The sequence below is a fragment of the Xenopus laevis genome, chromosome 9_10L, assembly GCF_017654675.1.
Source record: "Xenopus laevis strain J_2021 chromosome 9_10L, Xenopus_laevis_v10.1, whole genome shotgun sequence".
Taxonomy (NCBI): Eukaryota; Metazoa; Chordata; class Amphibia; order Anura; family Pipidae; genus Xenopus; species Xenopus laevis.
In genome coordinates this window covers 45066411-45079688 of record NC_054387.1, presented here as the reverse complement: position 1 = coordinate 45079688, position 13278 = coordinate 45066411, and the positions used below count along the sequence as shown (strand labels likewise).

General features: G+C 41.3%; 1 protein-coding gene across 3 annotated transcripts in view; it reads right to left on the bottom strand.

The window, feature by feature from the left end:
* Nucleotides 1–12624, bottom strand: part of tox2.L (TOX high mobility group box family member 2 L homeolog) — a 73933-nt gene extending 61309 nt beyond the window's left edge. Inside the window, exon 1 of one of the 3 annotated variants that reach the window (XM_018234410.2) lies at nucleotides 12078–12624. In XM_018234410.2, the coding sequence (XP_018089899.1) occupies nucleotides 12078–12176 (99 nt within the window). In that variant the 5' untranslated portion in view covers nucleotides 12177–12624. 3 annotated transcript variants of the gene reach the window in all.
* Between the last annotated feature and the right edge of the window lie 654 nt (nucleotides 12625–13278).

Here is a 13278-nt window from a genome sequence, read left to right as displayed (position 1 = left end):
TGATTCTGGGTTGGGTGGCTGGGAGCTCCCTGCCCACCAGACTGCATCAGCTTCTGGAACTTGGGGGCATGTGGTGTATTTGGGGCCCCCCAGAATAGGCCCTACTCATTCCAATGAGGATGCTTGAGCAGGACAGTAATCCAGAGTTTGCTCAAGTATCAATAACAGCAGTAGACTTGCACTCAAAGAATTGTATACTAACGACATTTAAACAGAAAAAGCTGGAAGTGGTACCATCCCCACTATGAACATCCCCAACAAAATGCAAGCGCAATTCCTTTCCCTTCAGAAGCAACTCCCATTCAGCCGCAATCAGGGTCGGACTGGTCAGTGGGACACCGGAAAAATACCAGGTGGGCCCCTGCCGACCCAGACTCTCCTGAAGACTTGTGTTGCCCTCTGACAACCAGCCTCAATTGTGGCCATGTGAAGAGGAAGGTATGCACTTGGGTGGGGGGTCCGGAGAGGGGTGTTGGGGCCCCTGAAGCAGCAGCCCAAGTGGGCCCTGGACCCTGTAGACCGACACAATGATGCTGCAATTGTGAGGGGGGAAAGCCTGCATGGAAATTTGGTCAAAATAGCACTTGGCACATTGTGCCTGCACCATAAGTTACCCTTAATTATACAGAATTTAACAAGGATGCAGTTGGGACCATAAAAGTCATGAAGTTAGTGCAGTTGATGGGAAATTTGGGGCTACAGAAGTCAATGGGCCTTTCGAACAACTGGACATCCCTGCTGTTGCATGTGTGAAAACTGACCCTTGCAGCACGTGTATTGTGTCTACTATATCTTTAGTTAAAATAAGGATATGAGTGCCTGTTAGCATTTATATACATATAAACATATATACTATACATTCTGAGACAGACAGACAGGCAGACAGATGGCCCTACAAGCTTATGGAGGCCTGGCAACACTACTAGCATTGTCTGATTGGACATAGTCTTCTATCACTAGAATAAAGTGAGAAAAAGAAAGAGAGACTGAAAACTGGCAAGTATTTGTAGCACTCTCAGTTATAGAGAACTATTGATGTTATATGGGTGCATGGTACAGACCACTGGAGCAAGCAGAAGGTATTGATCCTGAAGATAAATATTGCTCCTTTGAATGCTTAATCAGGTAGTTAGACCTGACTTGCTCATATGTCAGTGGCTGTTTCCTGCGGTGTGAAATAACAGTATTGCATCAGGGTTTCCTCCGTACATACTGGTAAGTATTGTGTTAGTCAAGGCTACATTATCACGCCGGGAAAGAGAAAGTATTGCTTAGTTATAAATCTATCATTGTGTAATATGGACTGTTGAGTGATGACTTGAGTGCAAACGTGCAGAAAGAGCGTGCTAAGATGATGCTTGCATGGGTAGGTATGCTTAAAGGGGATGTTCATCATTGGCTTAACCTTTGGATGACATAGAGAGTGATATTCTGAGATAATTTGCAATTGGTTATCATTTTTTTTTAATCATTTGGGGTTTTTGAGTTATTTGGCTTTTTATTCAGCAGCTCTCCAGTTTGTCATTTTAGCAATCTGGTTGCTTGGGTCCATATTACCCTAGCAACCATGCATTGATTTGAATAAGAGACTGGAATATGGATAGGGGGGGGACCTGACAAGAAAGATGGGTAATTGAAAGTAGCAAGAACAATAAATGGTAGCATTTGTTTTTTTTAGATGGGGTCAGTGGCCCCCCATTTGAAAGCTGAACATATTAGACATACTAAAAAGATACAGAAATTAAACCTTTTTTTTACATCTATCATCATATTGTCGTTGCGTGCTATTTATAATTTTGCCATAAAAAGTATTTACAGATGCTTTTACATTACACGTCTAATGCCCCATGTTCCCCTATGCCATATTCGAGCTTCAGTAGTCTGTTAGCATTGGAAATTCTAACTGGCATGTTGAGAAGAGACAGTCAGGTTGGCAAAACTGTCAGGTTTAGGAACTTCAAGTAACAATTACTTGCAAAAACAGCCCTATCAATGAAAAATGATCAACATGTGCGATAGGTAACTTTTGATGTATATTAATATTTTGAATAATCATTTTTTTGTGTCAGTATCACTTTAAATATGAACCACTTTAAGGGTGGTCTAGTGGTGGAGAAGTAAATAGGACTATTTGATTCCTCTTCAGATGTCAACATGATGTGTTGGTCTCTCCGCGGTACTTGGGATGGCCGAATTTGACTTTGCCTAAAATTTGCAAAATGGTAGGATTTTTCCAAAAAAGAAAAACGATTTGATGTCAATGGGCATTTTTTCGCATATCATTCTATGAGTGTATGTTCACTGTGAAATGTGGCAATATATTTCGCTCATGAGTTGACTCCCCTCATATGGCCATGGGGCACATAGGTGCCTACTCTCCTGCCCCCTACTTGCAATAGTAACTAACAGATACAGGAACAAGATATGGAACAATAGGAAATAGTAAAAACCAAAGAAGAGAAGAATGAAGAAGAGGAAAGAGAAGAGTGAAGGTAAAGAGGTCTCAGGGGCCCTATGGGCAAGCAAGAGGTAGAAGAAAAAAAGCCATAGGCAAAAGATGCCTGAAAAAAGGAATGGAAGTGAAAGAGTGAAGGGGGAAAGAAAATGTTGAGCGTGTGTACCGAGTAACTCTGGTTCCTCCTGTGACCGCTAAACTTGTGGCTTATTTCTCCCAAAGTATCTTTCCTATGGTTTTGTTTGTCCCCGGTGAGATATTTCTACCTTGTAAACTGTACTTGCGAGCTTGTAAACCGCCAAGAATTGGGGATTTTATATCCGGCAGAGAAAGAAAGGAGATTAATGAGAAGTTATTGCAGCTTTTTCTTTCAAGTGAGAGCTTTATTTAGCCGTGATTACTCCTGTGGTCCAGTGAGGCGTCACAATCAATGGGAGATTTTCTGATCATAACAATATGGTTGCACTGCTGCACTCTATATACATTGGCCCAAATAAGCGCTAGTAATGGTGATGTTATTAGGGAGGCATGGGTGCAAAACAGCTAAATTGGCTTAGTAAATGCATAAATTAGACATAGTATTGAATTAAAAGGTTCAAAGTCTGCTTGGGTCTAGTAACCCATGCTAACAGTTGAGGTTGCTATGGCTTACTAGACAGTAAAAAGCCAATGCTTATATATCATTTAATAGCACTCATATATATTTAATTTAATGCTTCTCTATAGTTAAAGGGGAAGGGTTACTATTCCATAAAGGCAGGACCTAACCATGCGTTGTCTCCGTGCACAGTGGCAACTCTGCATATAATAAATAATGCATTATTTTGTTAGCGTGTGTATGAATCATTAGTGGTTGGGGAGGTGGTCATCTTTGTAGAGATTCGACTGACCTAGATTCTGTATTACGTGTGCGGGTAACTAGTATTGTGTTGCTGTGTTCCTATGTGATTGTGAAATATTTTCACTAACTTTATGCTATTTATTATTTGCTTTAACGTTAGTAGTCATTTTAATTTGATTTTTTTTTTTAAAGGTAACTTTTATTTTATTGATTTTAGAAACAAACATTCAGCCAAGACCATTACAGTTGAGGGTGTATAATAGATGGAATCAGCAGTGAGTGATACATCAGTAGCATATAAGCAATATTTCAATACAGTAGGAATTGATATACAAAATTAGAGTGAATTTTAGTTTAGATCCGCTTCACACCACGCGTCCCTCGGCTTCATACGTCACTTTAATTAGGGGGGATAGTGTTGTGAACCAATTGTTTCCATGTCTTGACCGTTGGGGGTCGGGGACCCATCCAGTGCATGGCTATGTTTTTCCTTGCACAGAATAGTAGTGAGCGGTATCTATTTCTAGCATATTTGGACAATACAATATCATCCAGAACTCCCAGGAGGCATATAAGGGGAGAGCCAATTGTTGGGAAATCAAACTGTTCTATTAGTACCCTGAGAATTTTAGTCCAATATCTTGTTATTGGGGGGCAAGACCACATCATGTGGTAGAAGGTTGCTGGGGAGGTATTGCACTGGGGACAAGAGGGGTCAGGTTACCTTCCCATGGCATGCAACTTGCCTGGGGAGCCATAACTAGGGTGCCCAGCCTGAAGCACATTTTCTGTCCGAGCTACTTCTGCAAGCCTATCTTGACAATCAGTTAGGGCAAGATTTGTTGTGAACACATATTTCAGGCTCTAGGTATTTATGTGTATTTGTCTGATACAGCAGTATTTTCGTGTAACTGTCTGGCTTGGCCAAAAAAGTCAGTAGAAAACCACTGATATAGATGGTAAAAGGTAAATATTAGGCTATAGAGGCATTCTCTCACAATCCTTGTTTAGTAGGGTCGGGACAGAGAATTAACAACAGCTTATATAATACTATACTATAAAACAGCACTTATCCAGAGTGCACTAAGAATACAGATATAATAATGAAGCCTTATACTCATGTTAATCACTCATCATCGTCATCATCATTATATCTAGAATGCACAATTTAATTTCCAAATATGTCTACCTTCAATTTGTAGGGCTTTCTGCTCCCAAATGCATAGTTATGTATAATCCAAATTTCCACTGCACCCATTAGCCCATGTGGGGCTGTGTTTGGTAACAGTGAGAACTTGGCTGAAAAGAGTGGAGCTGGAAGCCAACAAACTGTTCTCAAAACAGGACTTCATAGGAGACATAATAAGTACAAGACACAAGTAACAAGTGAGTCAACTTGAGCTAATGATTTTCATTGGTTATTTGAAGAAATGGTTCCCAAACATTGGGACTATGCCCACTAGGGGACCCAGGCAGAAAACCACCTAAGATAAGTTTTATGGAGAAGGTCTTTTTGCCCCACTAGATAGGCAGCTCTACATGAATTAGGGGGGCATCTGAAAGGAACACTTATAACATGACAGGCTGAGCTAGTGACACTTTTATCTGTCTGTAACCAGGGCTATATTTTAAATATAGGGCAGTTGGGGGGGTCCATGCCTAGGTCAACATCAGAAGTAAATTCAGCACTGTCTGTAACCAAAGTGGGGCCCTGACCAAATGTTGAAATGGAGGGCTTGAATCACAAATGTCTAAAGGCTTACATGGGATATGGAAATACACAGCTATATACAGGGAAATGCATGTAACTGAACTGGAGTTTAATCCTTTATTTTATATAACCTTAGTCCCCAGCATCTCTTTAATAATGAATCTCACATACAGGTGAAATACGCAATGGAACATTATAGTAATCAGCACGTTGCTTTATATCCTTGTAATACATTTGTCTATCCACTATCCAGTCTCCCCTCTCTGCATATAAAATCCCAACTGAGCATCCTTAATTTGTCTCTTTTAAATCTCTCCACATAATCATATCTAAAGTAAGTTTTAGGTGTTATTAATTGGTACTGTGTCTTTGAGGGACCCCTAAACCACTCTCACTAGGGTAAAATATTGCCCATACTAGTATTGTGACTGTAGGATAGCAGGTATTATAGGGAGAGATGGTGCCTATAGTAACAGTGGGATAATAGTCTCTGGGAATGGACTGTGACTGTAGGATAGCAGGTATTATAGGGAGAGATGGTGCCTATAGTAACAGTGGGATAATAGTCTCTGGGAAGGGACTGTGGGATAGTAGGTATAGTAGGGAGAGATGGTGTCTATAGTAACAGTGGGATAATAGTCTCTGGGAAGGGACTGTGACTGTGGGATAGCAGGTATAGTAGGGAGAGATGGTGCCTATAGTAACAGTGGGATAATAGTCTCTGGGAAGGGACTGTGACTGTGGGATAGCAGGTATAGTAGGGAGAGATGGTGCCTATAGTAGCAGTGGGATAATAGTCTCTGGGAAGGGAGTGTGACTGTGGGATAGCAGGTATAGTAGGGAGAGATGGTGCCTATAGTAACAGTGGATAATAGTCTCTGGGAAGGGACTGTGGCTGTGGGATAGCAGGTATAGTAGGGAGAGATGGTGTCTATAGTAACAGTGGGATAATAGTCTCTGGGAAGGGACTGTAGCTGTGGGATAGGAGGTATAGTAGGGAGAGATGGTGCCTATAGTAACAGTGGGATAATAGTCTCTGGGAAGGGACTGTGACTGTGGGATAGCAGGTATAGTAGGAAGAGATGGTGCCTATAGTAACAGTGGGATAATAGTCTCTGGGAAGGGAATGTGACTGTTGGATAGCAGGTATAGTAGGGAGAGATGGCGCCTATAGTAACAGTGGGATAATAGTCTCTGGGAAGGGACTGTGACTGTGGGATAGCAGGTATAGTAGGGAGAGATGGTGCCTATAGTAACAGTGGGATAATAGTCTCTGGGAAGGGACTGTGACTGTGGGATAGCAGGTATAGTAGGGAGAGATGGTGCCTATAGTAGCAGTGGGATAATAGTCTCTGGGAAGGGAGTGTGACTGTGGGATAGCAGGTATAGTAGGGAGAGATGGTGCCTATAGTAACAGTGTGATAATAGTCTCTGGGAAGGGACTGTGGCTGTGGGATAGCAGGTATAGTAGGGAGAGATGGTGCCTATAGTAACAGTAGGGATAATAGTCTCTGGGAAGTGAATGTGGCTGTGGGATAGCAGGTATAGGAAAAGACTATCGTGGGAGCTACATCATGTAATCTTGTAGAGTATCCCTTTAGGCTGTAACACAGAACATTAACCTTTACCACAAAATGCCTCATGTAGAAACTCCTTAGAGGCCACAGGGCAATTAGATTCACTACATCCCCCTGTGCAGCTTGTGCTCCTTGTGCAACCTGTCCACTCCATTTCCTACTGTCCCCAAACAGTTCCAGGGATTCTCATCAGCAGGGAACCCGGATTAAAGCAAGATTACTAACCATAAGACTTTGTTTCCCAGTGCCTCCAATAAACACTTAATTAACCAATTATCTCATCTCAGACAGTTTGCTCTGCAACAGTTGCTTCGAAAGGACCAAACCATGTCAGTGCTCGCAGCGATCTCAGGGCGAGACATTTGATATTTTCTTGTTAAACCAGAGGGTGTGTGTGTGTGGGGGGGGGGCATGAATGCTGAATACAAGGTTTAATTTTCCCCTTTAATCCGACGCACAAACCAATTTCACTGAATCTTATCTCTGACCTACCAAAATGCTGAGTGAAGGAGGAGGGCACAGTGCCACCATGTGGTCACAGCATGTTCAGCAGTTGCAAAATATCATCTATACAATGTTTGTTTATAGGGCGAGCAGTAAGCAGTTTATAGAACTATATTACTGTGGATAATATCATATAATACCTATATGAACCATTTATTTGTATAAAGTACAGTAGCATTGCAGTGATTGTGATTTGTTTGTATTTTTACACATTTTATCCCATAATATTTTCCAAGTAATAATGAAAGTTTTTCAGTCAGTCCCCCCTATTCCACCTGAGCCCTCAGCATTTGCATGGTCGCAAAATTAGTAGTCGCTATCTTTTAAAGTTCTATTTACAGCGTTCTAGTTTATATTTCAGCCACCTCTTGTTACTTTAGACTAGAGCATTGGTCCCCAAACTTTCTAACTCGTGAGCCACAGTCAAATGTAAAAAGAGTTGGGGAGCAACACAACCATGATATCAATTCCTGGGTTGCCAAATAAGGGCTAGGATTGTCTAGGATTTGGTAGCCTCTGTGTGGACTGTCAGTCAATAAGAGGCTCTGTTTGGCAGGACATTTTGTTTTTATTCAACCAAATCATGCCACAAAACCAGAAATCTAAAAATAAGCACCTGCTTTGAGACCACTGGGAGCAACATCCATGGGGTTGGTGAGCAACATGTTGCTCCTGAGCCACTGTTTGGGGATCACTGCTTCAGAGCAAGGTTGTCCAAAGCAGTGCAGTGGCTCAACTACAACTCCCATCAGAATTTACCAAGAAGTCCTTGCTTGCGTCTGCCTCACAATAGAGAGAACCTTTTTTTTCAGTTGATTTCAGTAACACACTCTATTTCCCAGGCCTTTGTATTAGAAAATGTAATCGCTCTCCAGTGGACTCTATATCTTCCTTTTCCATAAAATATGAGATTTCTTCAACTTTCTTCTGTCAGTTCTCTGTTCTACCACCGCTTAAGCTTTTAACCCCCACTAGTCACCTTTCTATGTTTCCGACAGGGCCGGTGAACGTACAGCCATGCTCTGGAACCCCTGCATTGTTTAAAGGTTGTGCAAATGGCTTTATTCAGATTTTTCCATTTCCCTCGTCAGAGGTGAAGCACCGTACAAACGACAGGGGTGCCTGAGTTAAGTCCCTGGTGCCACCGCTCTTCTGCTGTCAAATTAATGTAGCCAGTGACTTAGCTCAAATTACTGCTGGGAAATTGTACCTTGCTGTGGGCAGGGAGCCCGTGTAACAAGCACAAGGAGAGGAACTGGGCAAATTGCAGGGTACAAGAGTAACTATCAATGTAATACCTTATACTGTATCACATATCAATGGCATATTCTTATATCAATTCTAAATTTATATTTAGATAAACAGATAGGTAGATAGATAGATAGATAGATAGATAGATAGATAGATAGATAGATAGATAGATAGATAGATAGATGGATAGATAGATGATAGATAGATAGATGATAGATAGATAGATGATAGATGATAGATAGATAGATAGATAGATAGATAGATAGATAGATAGATAGATAGATAGATAGATGGATAGATAGATGATAGATAGATAGATAGATAGATGATAGATAGATAGATAGATAGATAGATGATAGATAGATAGATAGATAGATGATAGATGATAGATAGATGATAGATATAGATAGATAGATAGATTAATAGATAGATAAATAGATAATGCAGTATCTATAGTATATTGGGTTGCTGTTTGCCATTACCTTGATGCCACTCTATGTAATGAAGCTAAAGATCATGGCTCATGTAAAAAACTATTTCTGCCTCCTGATTAGGGGTACTCCTAAGTCCTAACGATAATGCTATAAACCAATGGCCTGATGACTTACTGTATACATGTAGGTATTTGGAATCCGGGTTTGTTTATGTGGAATACACAAACTCCAGAATTCCCGGGACCTAGGGTTTTCTGGATAACAGATCTTTCCGTAATTTGAAACTTAAACCTAACCTAAAGTCTACTAGAAAATCATGTAAACATTAAATAAACCCACTAGGCTGGTTTTGCTTTCAATTAGGATTGATTATATCTTATTTGGGATCAATTACAAGGTACGGTTTTATTAATACAGAGACAAAGGAAATGTTTTTTTTTTAAATTTGGATTATTTGGATAAAATGAGTCTATGGGAGACAGCCTTTCTGTACTTTGGAGCTTTCTGGATAACTGAATTCCGGATAACGGATCCTATACCTGTATGTATATATATATATATATATATATATATATATATATATATATATATATATATATATATATATATATATATACACACACACACACACACACACACACACAGTGGAAATGATAAACTCCTCCTCTATATGTATATAAAAGTCTATACAAGCCTGCAGAGATGATTTGATTATAGTCAAGGAGACATAACCCAGCACACACATACATATACATATAAACCATCATTATCTATATTATTATATCTATATGAGCTCTATTCTTAGAAAAAAACAGACTAAACACTGAGAGCTTTCTGCCCCTATCCTCCTTGTATCTAAATAATGTTATAATTTTATAACATGTCCCGGGGCACATCTTAATGACCCCTTTATCAATTCATATCAAAGCAGGAGATGTGCAACACATAGTTTCTCATAGGCAGGAATGGTGGCAGGTAATCACAGGCCTGTGTGACTCAATTTAAGTCCTTTATCAATAAAAAGACATTTACTCAACTAGCCCTGCTCTAAATTGTCTTGGGGTCCACATTGGGTCTTATTTCATCCCTATAGAAAGTGGGATAGACAGACAAACCTAAGTAAGACTGCTCACACATAATAACAAAGTACCACAAGTGATTCTGAGATCCTCATCAGCCTCAGAGGAATACAAAGCTCTCACTCACGTGGGCCGACTTGTGCGCCATAAACATTGAACACCTTACTCCTAAATATTCCAGTGTCTAGGCTCTACCTTGAATAGTAACAATGGCATAATTGGTGATTAACAAAGGCTCGACAGCAATACCTTCTATCTAATTACTAGCATTACCTGAAAGCACTCTCTACTCCCAGAAGGCAAGGGATCACCACCAAGAGCTGTGCATTTTGTAGGTATTATTATCATCAATAATAATAACACATATAAAACAATGTATGCATCAAACATACGTGCAAATACTGACAGATACAAGGCCTTGCACAATAGAGTTTACAATCTAAACGTGATAAAAGTAAGCACATATATGCTCTGTTCCAGTACAACTAAAGATGCTTGTTAAAGTGTCTATCTATCTCCTTCCCAAACTTTTCCTATCAAACCATATAGGAAAAGAAATTGTCGCCAACAAATTTTAAAAAATTACAGAAATTGTTGTCCCCCCCACCCCTGTCGGCATTAAAAAAATGGAAACCATTACCATGTAAAAATATTGTGATATCTCCGAGCACCCCATAAACTCCGGCTTTATATTCCATAAGTACGTTTCTATTAACTTGTTCAGAACCTTATGCTGCTTTGGGTCCCCCATTACCGTTCCTTTTTTCCGACAAAATGTTAATACTGTGTTTTACCTGTTACAGGGGACACTGTAAAAACCTAAAGCCGTGCAATGATAATGCGTTGCATAGTCAGGAACATTAGTAGGTCACTTACTCCGTGCTGCCATGGGGCAATAAGACACTGTGCAGCCCACGAGCATGCATAAATCAGTAGGGTGCAATTACAACACTATCCAGCACCAGGTACCCAGTCAGCAGATTATTAAACCCTCGTTTAGTCATGTATTGCTCCCGCTACAATGGACTCTAACACCAGATACCGTGTTTTCTCTCTTTGTGCACAAAAAGGTTTCTTTACAAATCACAAAACACAAACTAAAAAGGTAACTACTCACCCTAAGATACTTCTCTAATATCCGGAACATGGTTTGGTCTGAAGCCCCCCAATTACTTCTCCGATCTGTAAGCTCCAGTGCCACACACACACGTCTTGCCAGGGGACAGTGCAACTTTAAACTAAGAACCCAGCACTGCAAATGGCTGGTGGTGTTTTCCTATTCGCTTTGCAAAAATTCATATTTGCTGGATTGGAATTTTTCTTTTAAAAAAAGTTGAAATAAAAAAAACCTTTAACACTAAATCCGTTATTATCACAGCTGTCAGGGATGCTTTTTTTTTGGCTAAACTGGGATGAGAGGAGTTAATAAAAAAAGCTTCATTTCCATACACATGCAAATGGAGGTGTGATCCTATAATCATTTATTTTTAATGGTCTGGAAGGAGGGGGGAGGGGAGGGTTAGTGTATCAGGGATGTTTTTTGGGGGGATGTGGAAGTGGGAAGGACAGTTTATAGACTGAAGCCAATAGAGGAGTCAATTTAGGGAGTGAGTTACAAGGTGTCTGTATCCCATAGGGACACTTGGTGCCATCCCTCATAATTAATTATGCAGGGGGTAGGGGGGTGCCATGTCATTCCAAAGAAGAAGTTTTTGTCTTTGCACCCTTGTTGTTTTTTAACCTGTTCTACGCTGAAAGAGGGAGAATGTTTCAGAGTTGTGAGGGCACCATTACGCTGCCACCTACCCACTAGGCATGTCATTGTATTGCAACTTTAAGCGCCCAGCATTGACACTCAAAAGTAGCAACTTGCCCGCCTCAAATGAGGAGTGAGTATGACAGGGTCCAACGTGGTTACTATAGCTGAGCTCCAGACTAGCAGCAAGCAGAATCCCATACAGCTGGTCCCCCCATAGTGTGCCAAAGGGGGAGTCATGTGGGCAAAGGGTTATTAATTGAAGGTTTTACAGACAGCAAACTGGTAACTTTGAAACAGCATTTCCAAACATTCTGCTCAACCCAAACTTTGCGCACCCTGCCCCCTCTAGCCCCAATTCCTCACCAAAACCAGGACTTAACCCACTCCCTCCCAAAGCCAAATGACAAGAGTCAGAGCAGTCCCAGAGCAGGACAAGTAGCAGCAGTATAGAGTGGTAAGACTGTACCTTGTTGCAGTGGTAAAAGTCCAGTGGGCTGATGCAGGTGGGGTCTGCAGATAAGGTGCCCACGCTGGTGGGGGCTGGAGGGTAAAACCTAACGTCCATCACCCGGCGGCTGGAGGGGCATGAAAACGGCTTGGTGTTTTGTTTTGTGAGTGTGTGTGTGTGTTTTTTTTAATTCTCTCCGCTTAGCTCCTGTATGAGCTGTGCTGCCTCTTGCTGAGTGTGTGTGTGTATGATAGAGGGAGGGAGACTGTGTCTATTGTTTGAAACAACAAGACAGAGAGGGAGAGAGAGGGAGAGAGAGAGGAGGGAGAGGGAAGGGGGGCTGGGCATCTTTCAGTCCCCTTCTCTCTAACATCCGTTCTGTGGTCTCTCTCTGTTTCTCTTTGCTCTCAGTTTCTCTTTCTCTCTCTCTTTGCTTTCCTCTCCTCTGTATGATTCTCTTTCCCTCCTCTTGCTCCTTCCTTACCCCTTTCTCCTAGCACCTTTCTCTTTTCTATCTCCTTCCTTCATTACCCCATCTCCCAGCATCTTCACATTCTCTCTATCCCCTTCCTCTCTAGTTCCCTCACCCCTTCTCTTGCATTGCTCCTCTCTCCTCCCATAATCCTTTTCTTTTCTATTGCCATGCTCTCCCCAACTCTCCTCATTTCCCTTTCTCAGTCTCTCACACTTCTCTCCTCTCTCCCATCATCTGTTTCTCTAGCCACCCCCTCCCCACCTCTCCCATTCCTCCCCTCTCCCAACATCCCTCTGTTCACTTCAGCTATGCTCCCCCCAGTTTCTCCTTCTTTCACACTTCTCCCCTCTCCCATATTGCTTCTGTTCTCCACAACCATACCCCTCTCCCCATCTTACATTTTTCCCATCATGCTTCTGCTCTCCATAACCATATTCCTCTATGATATCTCTCACCATATCTCTTAAACTGTCCCATCCACCATGTTTCTGTTCTCTACAACCATATCCCTCTCTGATACCCCTGTTCTAGCTCTTATATTTTTCCCATCATGCTTCTGTTCTCCATAACCATAGCCCTCTATGATATCTCTCACCACATCTCTCACACTTTTGCCTTCATACTTTTGTTCGCTGAGACCATGCCCCCTCATTTATCTCTTCTCATCATCATTTCCTATAACTCAGGACCTCTCTATGTTTGCTCTTCACAACTCTCATAGCTACATGCCTATGTAGGCATTTC